Below are 17,104 nucleotides of genomic sequence, written 5' to 3' on the forward strand. Positions count from 1 at the left end.
CTTCATCAATTATATTTTCATAGTATACCTATTTGATGTAAAAAATCTTTACAATTTTGTCTATAATTTTGGTAAACTTGAGATGCTTTGACTCTCCAAGATTCTTAAAATGACTTATAGTTTAAAATAGAGGGAGTATTTGTTTATGTTTCTTTACTTTATTATATTGTAATTTGTAATTAACTAAAAACTTCTGATTATATGTAACAAACATGAAGTTGGTGTTGATGTAAGGTCCAAAGTTTGTCTTATTTGAAATATTCTGATATTGTAACTTGCGTCAGCTATCCACCATAAACACTTAACTCACTATCTATCTAGTATAGCTTATTCACTGGGCTGATAAGCCATAGTTAAAAGTACTGTTCGCTGATTTATTGTGAGAGTCTTCCACAATAAATCAGCGAATATTACTTCAACCATAGCTTATCAACCCACGTCTTAACAAAACATTTTCTCAATTAAATAGCATGCATGCATCCAAACATCCTACCCTGTCACAATTGAAAAGCACAATCAAATGATGCATTGTGGTGTAAAGTTTTAGGGTGTTACATCGGCTGTCATATGGGGTGACATCGAGTGTTCTGATAGTAATAATGAAACAAATTATAAAAGTGTTCGATACTCCACGAAATGAATTTATTAAATCTAATTAATCTGACATTAGCACATAACATCATATTATTAAAATAATAGATTAATTAGACTTAAAAGATTCACCTAGCAAATAGTCGTAGTATGCATAATTGATTATCTTTTTAGTTTATATTTAATACTCCTTATATGTGTTTAAATGTCCAATAGAATAAGGAGTAAACTTCGGGGGAGGAGCTTAACAGAAGCCTTGAGTAGGTTGCTGCAACAAGTCACACAAAAAAAAGAGTATGTTGCTACAACCAAGCTGTTTTCACAGCTGCCACAGCCACAGGGTTTACTGCCACAAGAGTTTCACTTCCATGTTCGAAAAATACGGGGCCGGAATTTCGTGTGTCCCTAGCAGGGGAAGAAAGCTACACCGACACAGCTCATGCCACCAGGCGCAGCGCAGGCGGGCCCCGCCATCTTCGTTGCCCACGAGACCTTTCCGCACCAATCCCGCCCGTCTAATTCCAACGTCGCGCGAAATTTTTTCCACACGCCACACGGGACACGTAACTCCCCCCTTCTCGCTGTCAACCCTGGCCCACCGGTGCCGTACGCGCCTCCAGCCCAGACCTCCCTGCCACCGCCAAGTGGGCCCTGCGCCACACTCGCCAACCCGCTTTACACCAAACACCAGGCAGAAAGGGCCACCGCCATGTGGGCCCCGCCCATCACACCGCAATCACACGCACGGGTCCCCTCTTCCTCACCTTTCCTACGCGCACGCCGCCAGAAGCGGAGGAGGAAAACCCCCAACTACGCGCACACCATCATCCCCACCGCCGCGCCCGCCCCGCCTCTTGGCCGGCGACGAGCCGCCGCCGAGGAGCTCAGCGTGGAGTGGCTTTCTCTTGTGTGGGAGGCGCTGCCGAATTTTTCTGACCGGGTCGTCGTTGCCGTGTGCCGCCGAGAATAGAGTTTTTCAAAGGGTCTCTCCTTTGCGGCACTGGCCTCTTGGAATTTAGTTTATTAGGAGGCGACTCGAGCCTCGCTTCGGAAGGGACCTGGTCGTCGTCGCCGCCGCCGCCACCGCCGCCGCGTCTTCCCGTAGTCGCCGTCTCGGGGCAGGCTGTGGTGATGAGCTCCGTTGGATCCTAGGGTTTTTGAATTCTGACGGCTTCGTCGAGCTGCGCAAGGCGTCGAGAAGGAGATGGTGCCGGCTGGGTTGTTCGGGTGGGCGTCGCCCCATGTACAGCCGCTCACACCCGTATCCGAGGTCTCCGAGCCTCCGGAGTCGCCGTCCCCGTATGGGGACGGGCCCGTGGGGGATGCCGGCGTGGGGGCGAGGGAGGGGGAAGGCGCTGGCGGCGGAGAGGAGGAAGTGGAGGACGACGAGGTCGAGCCGCCGCCCGCGGCGGTGTCGTTCTGGAGGCTTTTCGAGTTCGCCGATGGGGTCGATTGGGCCCTTATGGCTGTTGGGGCGCTTGCTGCTGCTGCGCATGGCGCCGCGCTCGTCGTGTACCTTCACTACTTCGGGAGGGCCCTGAATTTGCTCGACTCTGAGCGGGTTGGGTCGTCTCTCTATGGCCGTGGTGATGAGCTGCTCCGGCGGTTTAAGGAGGTAAGCTGATACTTCTGATGCTTGGCACTTAGCTGTACATACAATAACTGTTATATTTTCGATTTTAGATGGAAGGATTGTAGCTACATATGTTTGTTGTACTTTGGGGACATGGCAATTCTAAAAAATTACAGGGCCCTGGTTGCTTTGATTTCTTATTGAATAGCTGCTTCTAGGTTGCATTTCAAACATTAAGGCTAGGAAAGTTTCCAACTGCACTGCACATGTTTGCTGCTTTGCGTTTTTTAAGTGTAGTTATGTTTATAACTCAAGTTATCACTTCAAATCAGTCCATTTTGATTTCGTTTCTGATGCAAAGTTTCCAAAGTCATCATGCGTTATTAGGAGTTGGAATTGGTGGGTTGGGGTGTGTTTGGTGTCACCTTTGCTGAAAGTTTGGGCTGCTGCTTCTGTGGAGGCACCTTTTGAAATTGTGTATATGTTGAGACAGAGAATGTAAAAGTGAAGTAGCCATGGTTTAAATGTTTGTAATGTTTTATGGAATTTTCCATTTAAAAAATTTATGTCAAGGTTGGTTGCAGGATGGTCTCCTTGATGTCAAGGATGCCAGAGTCTAAAGACGTTTATTGGTGTAATATGTGTTTCTTAGCTGTTAACACGTAAAGGGAACGGTTGATACTTGTTGATGTCTTGTGGTTGGTCATTATTGTTGTATTCATGTGTGATTGGAATGAAAAGAGTTCTGCATTCTGAACGTTGAGTTCTTTTGTACTCTATATTCATCCAGTTTATGAAAGTTTTCCTGGAATAACCTATGCCTTTGGTAGTTTAGTTATAACCATTTTAGAGGCAGCCAAGTGAATGTTTCACTTGACACTCTCTTTTCATAGCTGGTGTACCCTGTAGGCGGAGATAAAACTATAGGGATATGGCAGCTTCATCTGTGACAAGAGGAATTGAAAAAAAAACCCTGGACTGACGGGACCATTTCCTCAGGGGGTAAACAAGTAATTTCTAAAATATCCTGCATTAAACACTTAAGTTATTTCATAATGGCTGCTTCTGGAAAGCTCCTAGGCTCCCCACATCTAGTTCATTAATTGATGTGGACTGTTATCGTTGTACTCGACCTTGTCGTTTATGGCAATCTATTTATTTATTCAGTTGTTTGATTCTGCTTGTACCCAAATTTCGGGCTTGTAAGAAACTATTATCGAAATTTCTTCAAACGGGTGTGACCTTGCATGTTTCCTTTGTCTCTTAGGACCCTCCCTCCCAGTTTTCCATATTCTGAAGTTCATATCTTGCCCTCTTACATTTTTTCATCAACGTTGCAGCATGCCTTGTATATTGTCTTTATAGCTGCTGGTGTTTTCGTCGCAGGATGGATAGGTAAGTAACTATTGTCATTTAAATTGCAGTTCTCACTGCACAAACACAAATTCCTGATTATTTCAGTTGTGCAGAGGTATCATGTTGGATTCTAACTGGGGAACGGCAAACTGCTGTCATCAGATCAAAATATGTTCAGGTTTTGCTAAATCAAGACATGAGTTTTTTTGATACATATGGTAACAACGGAGATATTGTTAGTCAAGTGCTCAGTGATGTATTGCTCATTCAGTCAGCTATAAGTGAGAAAGTAAGCCTAAAGAGTGAAGTAACCATCTGTTCTTCTGGAATTATGATCTGCAGAGTGAACCTCATCACTCTAGGGTCTTCTAACAAGTGGGTTTCTTTGTAGGTTGGGAACTACATACATAATATGGCTACATTTGCTGGTGGTCTCATTGTTGGCCTTCTGAATTGTTGGCAAATAGCACTTCTAACTCTTGCCACTGGACCCTTGATTGTTGCAGCAGGAGGAATATCTAACATATTTCTTCATAGGCTGGCTGAAAACATTCAAGATGCATATGCTGAAGCGGCTAGCATTGCTGAACAGGTGTTACCTTTTTCATTGTGCCAATCTTTCTTTTGAACTTTTAAAGTACACACCAACCAAGCCGCTGTCTGATACAGTGCTCATGACTGCCATATCTTCGATGTCACTGCTGTATCAGAGGGCAGCTATTCTGTGCTGTTGACTTTGTAGATTACATGATCATTCTGGTTTGATGTGCAATTAATTAGTTAAAATATGCCTGGTTCTAATGTGACTTTTGCACGTACAGGCCATCTCATACATCAGGACACTGTATGCTTTTACAAATGAAACTCTTGCAAAGTACTCCTATGCTACCTCACTTCAAGCCACACTTAGATATGGAATTTTGATTAGCCTTGTCCAAGGGATTGGTCTTGGATTTACATATGGACTTGCCATTTGCTCTTGCGCTTTGCAACTTTGGGTTGGAAGACATCTGATCCATCGCAGAAAAGCTGATGGCGGTGAAGTTGTGGTTGCTTTATTCTCTGTAATTCTGAGCGGCCTGTAAGCAATTTAATTTATGCAGAAGTTTTGCTTTATATAATTTTTTCTGTCATGTATATCCTTATCTTTGTTTCCTTTTAAATTTGTAGTGGTTTGAATCAAGCAGCTACAAATTTTTATTCATTTGAGCAAGGGCGTATTGCTGCTTATAGACTATATGAGATGATTAGTCGTTCAACTTCCAGCACCAATCAAGAAGGGACAACCTTACCCCAGGTGCAGGGGAATATTGAATTTCGAAATGTGTACTTTAGCTACCTGTCTCGTCCTGAAATCCCAATATTAAGTGGTTTCTTCCTCACTGTACCGGCGAGAAAAACTGTGGCACTTGTTGGTAGAAATGGCTCGGGGAAAAGCAGTATAATTCCTCTGATGGAGAGATTCTATGACCCAACATTAGGTAATAGCACTGAGAAGCATATTTTGTTTTCCACTTCTATTCCTCCATTTAAAAGGCTACTCATATTTATGTTTCAGGTGAAGTTCTTTTGGATGGGGAAAACATAAAAAATTTGAAAGTAGAATGGTTAAGAAGCCAAATTGGTCTGGTGACACAAGAACCAGCCTTATTGAGTTTGAGCATTCGGGAAAATATTGCTTATGGAAGATCTGCTACCTTTGATCAGATAGAAGAGGCAGCAAAAACAGCTCATGCCCATGGGTTCATCAGTTCACTTGAAAAGGGGTATGAAACCCAGGTAAAGGAGGTACCATATATTTGTTGTCTATCATGGCTAGACTGCTTAGGCATTGAGTCTCTGGTACTCACTTTTAGAAATTCTGTAGGTTGGTCGAGCTGGTATAGCACTCACTGATGAACAGAAGATCAAAATTTCTATTGCTCGTGCTGTGCTTTCGAATCCATCCATTCTGTTGCTTGATGAGGTCACGGGAGGACTTGATTTTGAAGCTGAAAAAGCTGTGCAAGAAGCATTAGATGTTCTCATGTTGGGAAGGTCAACCATTATAATTGCTAGACGTCTTTGCCTCATTAAAAATGCTGATTATATAGCTGTAATGGAGGAGGGTCATCTTGTTGAAATGGGGACACATGATGAACTTCTAAACTTGGATGGCCTTTATGCTGAGCTTTTAAGGTGTGAGGAAGCAACAAAACTTCCCAAAAGGTAAAGCCTTTTTTCATAGGCATTACCCAAAGGTGGCTAAGCATATCTAGTACCTGTGGATACCCCCTCCGTTTTGATTAAATATATTTTTTTTAAACATTGATGTTTATGATGCCAAAAGAATATATTGCCAAAATATGTTTCATGACTAATCTAATGGTACGTATTTAGTACACTATATTGTAAATTTGCCCAAACTTACCATACTTTAACATAACACTGTTCTAGGACGGAGGGAGTACTAACAACTAATTTTTAGATCCTAGTAGAACATTGATACTATAGCATCATTTGAAATACGACTGGGCTGAAGAGATTTTGCTTAACCTTTGTATTTATACTTTATGAATATTTGTTTGTTCTTGGTTTTTATTTGAATGTTTGTTCCGTCATATCTGCTGAAAAAAGTGTATGATTTGATTTGGACTACCTTATCTTGTTTCATGACAGGATGCCTACCAAGAACAGCAGGGAGCGTAAGTCGCTCCAAATTGAGGACACATCAGTGAGCCAATATTTTCAAGAATCGTCCTCTCCTAAGATGGCAAAATCACCTTCACTACAAAGGACACATGGCATGCTTCAATTTTGGAGATCAGATACCAACAGAAACTCTCATGAGTCACCAAAGGATCGAAGTCCACCTTCAGAACAAACTATGGACAACGGGATACCTATGGTTGCAATTGAAACCGAAAGAACACCATCCATTAAGAGGCAGGATAGTTTTGAAATGAAATTACCTGATCTTCCTAAAGTTGATGTCCATCCTATACAGCGGCAGTCATCTAAGAATTCAGAACCAGACTCACCCATATCTCCTCTTTTGACTTCTGATCCTAAGAACGAGCGTTCACATTCACAAACTTTTAGCAGACCACAGAGTGAACGAGATGATACGAGTTCTGAACACAGTGAACTGGATGAGGTTCAGCACCAGAAACCTCCATCTTTTTGGCGTCTTGCAACACTTAGTATTGCTGAATGGCCTTATGCTCTTTTAGGTACAATTGGTGCTGCTATATTTGGCTCATTTAATCCACTGCTTGCTTACACAATAGCACTTATAGTGTCAGCATACTATCAAATAGAAATCCGTGATATGCGCCATGAAGTGAACAGATGGTGTTTATTCATAGTAGGCATGGGTGTTATTACAGTGCTGGTCAACTGGTTGCAACATTTCTATTTTGGAATAATGGGGGAGAAGATGACTGAGCGCATAAGAAGGATGATGTTCTCAGGTAATTGCAATCTGCATCTTTATATGCTGCTCTTGTATTCTGCTAATCATGTAGTTGGTTTTACCTTATTAGAGTTTAATTCTTATTTATGATTTCTTTGACAGCAATGCTACGCAATGAAGTTGGATGGTTTGACAAAGAGGAGAACAATGCTGATACACTGTCCATGCGCCTCGCAAATGATGCTACATTTGTCCGTGCTGCCTTCAGTAACCGGCTTTCCATATTTATACAAGACACTGCTGCAGTATCTGTGGCTCTCCTTATTGGAATGTTGTTGGAATGGCGGGTGGCACTTATTGCCCTTGCAACTTTGCCAGTTCTTGTCATATCTGCTATTGCACAGGTAATAAAGTTTTCTTTATTTGTCTGCTATCCCATGAAAAGATTGGTATTTTAACAGAAATTTGATGCCTATCCATGTAATTGTTGCACTGCGCACACTGTTGTTTGGTTGAGGTTGGATTAGTAACATTGGCATTGATGTAGTAACATGTTGTCAGAAAGGAAATCTTTTCATAAATATTGTTTGATCAATCTGAGCCTCAGTTATACTTTGGATCACTTGGTTCCTAGTGTATACAGCTGATCATAATAAAGCCTTGTGAGTCCTGGTGGCTTCCATTGCCTTAGCATTTACTTCCTTTGAAGCTTGCATGCGTAAGACCGAATATTCTGTCAAAGATTACTGAAGACTTCAAACTCTAAAATATTACTTTTCATGTTAGTAATGGGCTTTGTGACAGTTCCCTTTATGATCTACTCCTCCCATTTTTTTAAATTTGTGATATATGCGTTAGTAATGGGCTTTGCGACATATGGGTTACATATGTTGAAATTTTTATATCATGCTACTTGCTCTTAGCAGCAGCGCTTCATATGTTCCATATGTTATAACTGTAGCACATTAGTATACTGGCAAATCTCTAATGGGTCTAATAACTTGTGTTGCAGAAATTGTGGCTTGCTGGCTTCTCAAGAGGAATTCAGGAAATGCATAGAAAGGCTTCGTTAGTGCTTGAAGATGCAGTCCGGAACATATACACTGTAGTAGCATTCTGTGCTGGGGATAAGATAATGGAACTCTACAGACTACATCTTGGCAAGATACTAAAACAAAGTCTTGTGCAAGGATTGGCTATAGGCTTTGGCTTTGGTCTCTCCCAGTTCCTTCTTTTTGCCTGCAATGCCCTGCTTCTTTGGTACACTGCTATTTCAGTTGACCAACAACGTCTGACAATAGCCACAGGACTAAAAGAGTACATTCTGTTTTCATTTGCATCATTCGCATTGGTGGAGCCATTTGGACTTGCACCTTACATTCTTAAAAGGAGGAAATCTCTTACATCAGTCTTTGAAATTATTGACCGTGAGCCAAAGATTGATCCTGATGATACCACTGGCTTGAAACCACCCAATGTCTATGGAAGCATTGAATTCAAGAATGTTGATTTCTCTTTTCCTGCTCGCCCTGACATTCTTGTGCTGAGTAATTTTAATCTTAAAGTGAGTGGTGGGCAAACAGTTGCAGTGGTTGGGGTTTCAGGATCAGGGAAAAGCACTGTTATTTCTTTGATCGAGAGATTCTATGACCCAGTTTCTGGTCAAGTCCTACTGGATGGTCGAGATCTGAAATCATTTAACCTTAGATGGTTGCGTAGCCACATGGGCCTGATTCAGCAAGATCCAGTTATTTTCTCAACAACAATAAGAGAAAATATTATTTATGCAAGGCACAATGCAACAGAGGCTGAGATGAAGGAAGCTGCAAGGATAGCAAATGCTCATCATTTCATCAGCAGCTTGCCACATGGATATGACACTCATGTCGGAATGAGAGGGGTTGATCTAACACCTGGGCAAAAGCAACGGATTGCCATTGCTAGGGTGGTTTTGAAGAATGCACCTATATTGTTGTTGGATGAGGCCAGCTCTGCAATTGAGTCCGAATCAAGTAGAGTGGTACAGGAAGCTCTCGACACTCTAGTTATGGGTAACAAGACAACAATTCTCATTGCGCACAGGGCAGCAATGATGAAGCATGTGGATAACATTGTTGTCCTAAATGGTGGTAGGATAGTTGAGCAGGGCACACATGACTCTCTGATGGACCAGAACGGTCTATATGTTAGATTGATGCAACCCCATTTTGGCAAGGGTCTTCGCCAGCATCGGCTAATGTAATTATTGTTGGGCTTGTTAGGTGTAAATTATCCTAGGGCATGATCAGGTTTCCTTCTGCTCTTGGTGCAGCCATTCAGGCGCCCTTTTTGGCACATGAAAGTGCTGGAAGTTGCCGCCCTGCTGATGCTGTTCTCAGTAAGCGGAATGCTGACCTGATCTTGACAAAAAAAATTAGCTTGCAGATTCAGGTAAGTAACTGTGTTGAAACTGTAGGGCACAACTCATTCTGGAAATAGTTAGCAAGTTTGGAGGGCATTGTAATTTTTGTAATATATGAGTTGAAACATTCTTTCAGAGGCTCGTGCTTGTGATGTCTCTCGCCTCTAATGCTAGTGTTTTGATCATTTAATAACTTGTGTATAAAGTTCGATTCTTGGTCGGTCCAAGTCTTGCAGCCGTGATGAAAAGCCTGTTACTGGGTAATTCTGGACGCGGCGTTATTTTCGTCAACGAGACCGTTCAGCTTAGGAGTTGCAGATGTTGAAAATTCGAACCAGATTCTTTTAATTTGCAATTGATTATTTTATTGGGTCGATGGGCACGAGCGAAGCGTTTCTCATTTTGACTGCACCATGGCAAGCTTCATTCCACGTTGTTACAGAAGTGGCATGAGTTTTTTTTCATTGGATATGTTCTTACAAGTTCCACTTCGATTAAAGAGAGTACATATGCATCTAAAGGGCCCACAGTGGATTAAGTAATGTCATCCCTAAACTTAGGCCCTGTTTGGTTTAGAGTTATAAACTCTAGAATGTTTAGACATATATCAAACATTAAATTTTAGCGTCTGCAACCAAACACCCCCTTGTTAGCTGCCTGCTATCACAGAGTGCATCGACGACGATGGGCGCCTGGCCACCAAATATCTGCCCCTTCCAACCTGATTACCTGACCAATGTTTGCTGTCCTTTTGTCTTGGCAAACAGCCCAGCTCTACTAAACAGTTGACTTACGCAGAAAAGTTGGTTAAGAAGATTTGCTCAACAACAAAAATCAACCGAGGCTAAAAACCAAAAGTCAGAAAAGCAGTTTTTCAGTATTAAGAAAAAACTAACGATGTTTGGGCTAAACAAAGCGCTTCTCCTGTCTCCACCGAGCAGGGAGAGATTCCAGGACCATGGTGCGAGCGAGCAGGCCACCTCGACGGTCGACGCCAGGCAGCCTGATTCCTTCCAATTTCCAAGCACGCGGACACTTGTGCTTCCTCCGCATCGCGTACTTGACAGTTTGACACCCACCGCCGCGGCACCCGATTGAGCAATGAAGGCACCGTCAACATCAATAATTGTGATGCCATCACATCACCCGTCAAACTTGTGCTTGAAACAATCTAGTGATAAATCATTGTCTCTATTTTTCATTAGCTTCGTTTCGAAGCTTTCTAAGCCGCATGAGTGTTGTATTTGTTTTTTTTTTAGCAAACAGGAGGGGCAAGGCCCCTACTGAAATGAGTGTTGTATTTGTACCGACAGCTGGATGCTGTTCACGGACCGTCTAATTTTGGGAGCCACGAGCCGACAGCAAATGCAACCAGCACAAGGTATTTCATCTTTCGCTAACATGGTACGCACATCTGCATCATTGACGATAGGCACGGGTATCACACCAAGGGTATAGACATTTCTCTTCACCAAGCATACTGCATACATATGCCCAAGGCTCATGAGGCCGTGCATTACATCACAATTAAAGGCGCCCTCAAGAATATAAAGCTAGTTACTATCTCTAAGTAACTTTTTCAATAGTGCTAAGTTTAGCACGTTGCTCATAGCGTGCGTGTCCTCACATAACACTCTCACGTAATCTTGGAATGTGTGTATGATCTTAGCTCTTCATCGAGAGCTAGCTTTTATTAAAGTATGAAATAATATGCTTTAAGGTAGCTCAAAAATCATCATTGGAGCTGCCCTAATAGAAGCAAGCGATCACGCTGTCAGATCCGAGATCTTGAAAGAGTCCGCGACGACTTTGAGCTTGTTTCGCAGTCTGCTCCACCGGCGTTCGTTCGCGGTCACGATCAACGTGTAGTATCGACCTGGAGAAAAAAAAAGTTTCATCTCATTTTTTTTCCCAACAGGAAACACATGAGCATCCTACCGTTTTGCGGTTCATAGGCATCCTACCGTTTCCAATGGCGACCGTTGCAAACGCAGAAACACCGTAGCCCGGAGCCTCCAGATCGTATTCAAACGTCCAGTAGTTCTTGCCGTCAACAGTACGCTGCAAAAATAGTATGATCAACCGCTTATTTCAGTAGCAGTTTTTACTCGTAAAACTGCATCTCAAACGAGCGCTGAGCTGCGTAGGTAGCAATAGAACAGTGAGTACAGCACATAAATTCATTGGTTATAAGAGTTTCTGCTCAGGTAGCTCCGTGGTCAGGCAAGACATGATTATTGAATAAGCAATGAACAGATGGCAGACCTCTTGCATGTCATAGACAGACGGTATTTGATTCGGGGCAGCATAAACATTGTTTACCAGATTGAAGATGGCCTGGTATAATGTGAAAACTATTCATTAGATCAGCAAAAGCGAATCTCTGGGCTTTCAAAGCTATGTCTATCTTCTGCGACTAATCAAAGTAAAGAGCACATAGGCCAAAGAAACACACCTCATCCATTGGTCCTAGGTCGCGGACATCTGTTTTCTCAGTAGGAATAAATCCCACCCGAACACACTGAAGGGCAAAATTTTTATCTTTGAATGCCGAATCATGCCCCAAGAAGTCGAAATCCTATCCAGGGACAAAGAAACAAAGGCATCATGAAAACTACCCTTCAGAAAAAAGGTCATTTGCATTGAGTCCTTAATTATTCAAGAATCACATGGCAACCTTACCCTCCATTCAGCTGGATAAAGATATGAGTATCCATCTTTCGCATCCACATAAGATTTATAATTCTTCGGTACTTCTGAAATCAAGGACCAGCTCCAATTAATGTCAAATATATATAAAGAAAAGACAGAAAGGCTGCTTGAGAATTATAGTCTGATCCTGATAAGTGATAAACACGATGTGAGGCCATCCAAAATGGCCATACCTTCAGCAAATGCAGAGCCTGTCTTCAGTAGGCCAGTGGCTAACGCTCCAGCACCAAACAAAGCTAATCGCCTTTTCGTGACCTCTATATAAGTGGAGAGATGTTATAATAAAACAAAATTCTGTCGAGCATCAGATGTATGAGAAACAATAAAATGAGCAATTACTGCTGTCATTCAAAGATCCTTCTTTCGAGCTTGCCGCCACAACCGAGGGAGGAGCCCCATTCGGTTTGGCAGTCACCGCACAATTTGGCACAACCAACTGAAAATCAGCACCCGGGTTCAAGCTGTTACTCCTCAGAACTGCAGGGAAAATAAGTAAATTCCAGAAAACTGTGAGAAGGGGCTTGAGCACATACTTGTTTGGATACGGAGCAAATCAGATTCTGCAGGCTTGCCATTTCACCTTCAGTAGTTCAGGTTGGCACTAAGCTGGAGGAAGAGTTCTGTGAAGCTTGTAGCCCAGCATCGGTTATCCTGTCCACAGCTGCTGGACACGCCCACTTTTCCAGTATCGAGTGTGTGGGTGGAAGCCAAGGCAGCCAAGTCAGCATTTTCGTTATCCTCATTTCAGCACTTTTGATTGTCTTGTTTTGACCACTGGCTGACAAAAGTGGGCTATCCCAACAGGCATCAGGCAACAGCCCTTCTGATGGATAGGTGGTACGACGATGACATGTTCCTGCTCGTTTTTCTAGGGTAATATTTAACATAATATTAAGGTATACTCCCTTGTCTTAAAATAACTGTTATTTTAGATTTCCTCTCACAAGTTTAACTATATTTAAAGAAAATACATGTAACATTTGTATCTCCAAATAAATTTGTTAAAAAAAACTAGATTCAAAGATCTTTCCAATGATACTAATTATGTACCATAAATATTTATTTTTTAATATATATTTAGTTAAAATTATTTCTCAAAAAACAAAAACGACATTTATTTTGAGACAGAGGGAGTATGCCAACAACAAGAGCAAGCGGATCATAGTCAGACATCATAATACATCAGCTGCAGCTTAACAAATTTGCCACAATAAAAAGAAGCAAAGTTGCAAGATGCATGTGTATCAGATGGATCGTAAAGACTGACGAGGAACTGTTCTGAATAGAGTGATTTTGATGCCATAAAACAAAATTTCCAGGTTACATAATTTCATGACACCATGATAAACAATATACAACAGCGGGGCTACAATTATTCAAGGCTAGAAAGCTTTTGGTGCAGGCTTCACTAGTCCTAACCCAGAACCACTACCCAAATGCTTGAAATCCCTTGCCTCCAAGCGTTCATCATGTGCAGCAAACCCAGTTCCTCCTTTCTCCAATGGAACCAGATTCCTCTCCTTGAATGGTTTGCTGCACTCTAAGCAAGCTTTATCCTTTACTAGAAACTTGTCAGAGCACTTCTTGCAGAAGACGTGGCCACAGGTGCTGACCGCCACAAGGGACATGGTGTTTGTGAGAGTGGACTTGCAACTAGGGCACATGTAGCTCTTTTCCACTGTCTTCTTGCTCTTCTGATCAACAGTTTCCTCCGTGAATGAGATAGGGAAGAGCGATTTCAACTTGAGTTTCTCCTGCCCCTCAGGGCAGACAGTGTCAGTGGAGGGTGCATCTACCTTGACTGTAGCTTCAGGAGTAGCTGAAGGGAGCCAGAATGCCTTCATGTTGCGGAGGGCTTCCTCTTCAAAAGAAGTGACCTTCACACTGTTTGCTCCATGAAACCCATTCTTGTCTTGGGAACCACTGCGATCATGGTACTGGGGAACAGCCCCATGATTCTGCTGATCAAAGGCATCCAACTCCTTAGCCTTCTGCAGAATTAGCTTCTCCTCCTCCTCCTCCTTCTCTTGCTTTTTCTGGGCCTCGTGAGCTGCTAGCTTGCTGGAGGAACAAGAGTAAACACTCAGTAATCTGTTAGTAGACTCAATTACAAAGCAGATGATTTTAGGCCAACTACAGAATTTTTAAAGCCCATCATGAACAACAGGAATTCTAGGTAAGGAAACTACAAGAGGGGAATTAGTCTAATGAACAGTGGCCGATGAACATGACTGCTCGCAAAATGAACTTTAGCCAACAAACATATACTTGCAGGTACAATGAGAAATGGCTAAGGTAAAATGTTGGATGCTGACTACACTACATACAAGAGCTCAAATCAAGACATGGTATGGATCCATGAAAGATAATTTTATCCCAAGTACAGGTGTGACCTTGCAAAAACTAAATCTAACTCCAGGTTAAATAATGTTGGCCTAAAATTCATGGGCGTGCTTAGCTTAATATCTGCACAAAAATCATCAGCCGCCTGAGTCAGCACTGATATTAGCCTGACAATTCTTAACCTTCTCTCATCCCTACCACCGCGCACCCTACAACAGTACTACCCCAATGGCCCAACCAATTACTACCTAAATCATTATATAAAAAAATACTACCTACAGCAAAGTAAGCAATCAATAATCCAGAGAAATAGACCGTGCAGCGTTGCGAATGCTACCTACCGCTTGATGTCCTTCTTCTGGGCGAGGAGGCACTCGAGGATGCACTCCTTACAGAAGGTGTGGCCCTTGGGGCAGCAGAGCGGGTCGATAAGCGGCTTGAGGCAGAGGCAGCAGGCGTCGAAGGGCTTGATGGAGTCCTTCCCCAGGCGCTCCCGCTGCGTGCCGTACCCGAGCTTCCGCTTCTCCTCGTACGTGAAGAAGGCGAGGTCGTTGTTGTTCTTCGAGTGCCGCTGCGGCATCTTCGCTCGTGCCTCTAATCGGCTTAGTCCGGGAAGATGCGGGGAGATCGGCTGGCGGAGGAAGGCTTTCGCTCGCTTGGAACCCTAGATTTGTTTGACGCGGGGAAGGGAAATGGGCGACTGGCGAGAGGAAGATGACGGTGACGAGAGGAACCCTGTGTCTGGGTCGGGCTCGGAGGGACTCCGTGCACACAAGTGGGCTGAGCTGAGCGGGATTGACCATGGGCCGAAAATGTTTTCTGGGTCGGGCTCGGAGGGATTCCAAATTGCAACTCTTACTTTTTTTTTGTAAAATGATGGATATTTAGATACAGTAAATCTCTATAGTTTCAAAAACCATGATTTTATCAAAACTTTAATATTTCTGAAATTTAAAAAACTCCACTCATGATTTTTTTCTATAAGCTATGGTGTTATTACATCCTTTTCATTTTAGTTTATAAAACCATGGTTTTTTTTTTTGAGATCGGGTCGTTCACCTGTTTTTCATTAAGAGGAAGTTTTAACAACAACAACAACACAAACCGAACCTCGACGGTGAGGAGCCAAATACGTTAGGTCGAACACTTTGCCTAGCTACTGAAAGAGAGGAGTTGAAGATTACATAGTGACACTAGAGTGCGACCAAAACGGGATAGCTAAGGCAATGACCCTGAAACCTGCCAGAACCCAATCCTCAGCTTCGCGTAGCACCCACCGGAAGAGCTCTGGAACTCCCATGAGAAGGTTCTGTTGTTCCTCTCCTTCGAGATAACCCAAGAGACGAGCAACATCAAAGTTCGAAAGCTAGTCGTAGAGCGCGTCGAGGCGAGCTTGTTGCCGAAGCCATCACCCCGTGGCTAGATCGACTTTATTATATAAGCGGATTTCTAATTTTTGTCCCATATCGTGGTATAGTGAAGCATTTTTTAGTTGTATTGACCTATTCGCTTACTAATTGCACTTAGGTGTGCCAAGAAGGCTAGACTTATAATCTATATCAGAGCAAATTCCCTCTTTTTTTATTCAAGATATTTAATGCAATGAAAAATTAAAGCATGATTCCCCATAGGGATATGCACATAAGGAGGATCCGTAGATAATAACGTTTTTTGCACCTGGAGTTTCCCTATATACAGATTAGGGGAGTAAGCGTCCCCAAATCTAGCGGCGTCAGAGCAACTCCAGCCGAAGTCTTTAAATTAAGCCCTTAAACTTTTATTTACAGGCTATGATAAAAAAGTAGGGGTTCAGATTAAGACCAACTTCACTGGAAACAACAGACAACTCCACCATTTGTAATTCCTGTCTTGATTTATGGGTGGGACCTACTGGATAGGGGGGTTCTGGATGTGATGGGCTGAAACTATAATTTGGAAGGACATGGAAAATGAGAGTCCAGGTAGGAGATAGATCGGAGTTGATTTCTTTGGATCAAGTCCTTAGATTTAGAATAGGGACTTGTTTGGGCTGGAGTTTCTCTTAGTAACGCACATCAAAGCTCCCTCATGACAACACAGCCAATCAGTAAGTGATCGGCAGTCTCAACAGCCTGTGCGTACAGAATATAAGCATCATCCTCCTATAAATCACGGTTTTTCAAAAACTACTTTAGTCTAAACAGGCGCTGAGCGAGCTCGTTCAGCCAGATTTGGAACTGTCCAGCTTCGTACCTAGACTCTGATCGGGAACTCCCAACACGGCACAAAGTTTTCTACTCTGAAACAAACATCCTTAGGCCCTATCACAGTGATTTTGTGGCTTGGCATTTTGATTCCAAAGGAAAATTTTCAGTCAAATCTGCATACCATGTGCTTGCTGATGGAGGAGAAAGAAAGAGAACCGTCCAGGTCGGGAAGTCATCATCCTGTGCCGCAAATGCAGGTGCTCCTCCTTTCGCGTTTGGCTCATACTCCCTCATCAACGTTATTCTTATTTTTCAAGAAATTATTTTTTTTACTTTGACCAGTTATATGTTAAAGAATATTAATATTTATAATATATAATTAATATCATTAGATAGATCATTAAATATATTTTCATAATAAATTTGTTTGGAGATATAAATGTTGTACATATTTTCTACAAACCTAGGCCCTATTTAGTTTTCCAAAATTTCTTAAATTTTTTCAAGATTCTCTGTCATATCAAATCTTTGGACGTATGTATAGAGCA

At 42.5% G+C, this 17,104-nt stretch overlaps 3 protein-coding genes across 3 annotated transcripts; 1 reads left to right on the top strand and 2 right to left on the bottom strand.

Moving 5' to 3' along the window:
* Positions 1,347–9,542, top strand: LOC8081469 (ABC transporter B family member 20). The gene is made up of 11 exons (XM_002465406.2): positions 1,347–2,206; positions 3,505–3,559; positions 3,634–3,809; positions 3,912–4,112; positions 4,342–4,601; positions 4,691–5,001; positions 5,079–5,299; positions 5,388–5,728; positions 6,179–6,972; positions 7,077–7,318; positions 7,927–9,542. The coding sequence occupies exons 1-11, from the start codon at positions 1,796–1,798 to the stop codon at positions 9,154–9,156; spliced, it is 4,242 nt and encodes a 1,413-aa protein (XP_002465451.1). The 5' UTR covers positions 1,347–1,795; the 3' UTR covers positions 9,157–9,542.
* Positions 10,755–12,724, bottom strand: LOC110431204 (photosynthetic NDH subunit of lumenal location 1, chloroplastic). The gene is made up of 8 exons (XM_021449938.1): positions 12,561–12,724; positions 12,367–12,463; positions 12,201–12,284; positions 11,998–12,071; positions 11,771–11,893; positions 11,581–11,652; positions 11,280–11,376; positions 10,755–11,191 (listed from the first exon to the last, which is right to left on the bottom strand). The coding sequence occupies exons 1-8, from the start codon at positions 12,600–12,602 to the stop codon at positions 11,082–11,084; spliced, it is 699 nt and encodes a 232-aa protein (XP_021305613.1). The 5' UTR covers positions 12,603–12,724; the 3' UTR covers positions 10,755–11,081.
* Positions 13,277–15,108, bottom strand: LOC8084905 (nitric oxide synthase-interacting protein). Its single transcript, XM_002468030.2, has 2 exons — positions 14,712–15,108; positions 13,277–14,088 (listed from the first exon to the last, which is right to left on the bottom strand). The coding sequence occupies exons 1-2, from the start codon at positions 14,948–14,950 to the stop codon at positions 13,410–13,412; spliced, it is 918 nt and encodes a 305-aa protein (XP_002468075.1). The 5' UTR covers positions 14,951–15,108; the 3' UTR covers positions 13,277–13,409.

This window comes from Sorghum bicolor, chromosome 1 (genome assembly GCF_000003195.3).
Source record: "Sorghum bicolor cultivar BTx623 chromosome 1, Sorghum_bicolor_NCBIv3, whole genome shotgun sequence".
NCBI classification, from domain to species: domain Eukaryota; kingdom Viridiplantae; phylum Streptophyta; class Magnoliopsida; order Poales; family Poaceae; genus Sorghum; species Sorghum bicolor.

Excerpts from the sequence above, each read along its gene's own strand:
- LOC8081469 (XM_002465406.2), top strand. The coding sequence starts at position 1,796 with ATGGTGCCGGCTGGGTTGTTCGGGTGGGCGTCGCCCCATGTACAGCCG. Across the intron at positions 4,113-4,341 it reads CGGCTAGCATTGCTGAACAG|GCCATCTCATACATCAGGAC; the intron begins GTGTTACCTTTT and ends TTGCACGTACAG. Across the intron at positions 6,973-7,076 it reads AAGAAGGATGATGTTCTCAG|CAATGCTACGCAATGAAGTT; the intron begins GTAATTGCAATC and ends TTTCTTTGACAG.
- LOC110431204 (XM_021449938.1), bottom strand. The coding sequence starts at position 12,602 with ATGGCAAGCCTGCAGAATCTGATTTGCTCCGTATCCAAACAA. Across the intron at positions 11,653-11,770 it reads ACCTAGGACCAATGGATGAG|GCCATCTTCAATCTGGTAAA; the intron begins GTGTGTTTCTTT and ends ACATTATACCAG. Across the intron at positions 11,192-11,279 it reads AACGGTCGCCATTGGAAACG|GTCGATACTACACGTTGATC; the intron begins GTAGGATGCCTA and ends TTTTTTCTCCAG.
- LOC8084905 (XM_002468030.2), bottom strand. The coding sequence starts at position 14,950 with ATGCCGCAGCGGCACTCGAAGAACAACAACGACCTCGCCTTCTTCACG. Across the intron at positions 14,089-14,711 it reads CAGAAGAAGGACATCAAGCG|CAAGCTAGCAGCTCACGAGG; the intron begins GTAGGTAGCATT and ends TTGTTCCTCCAG.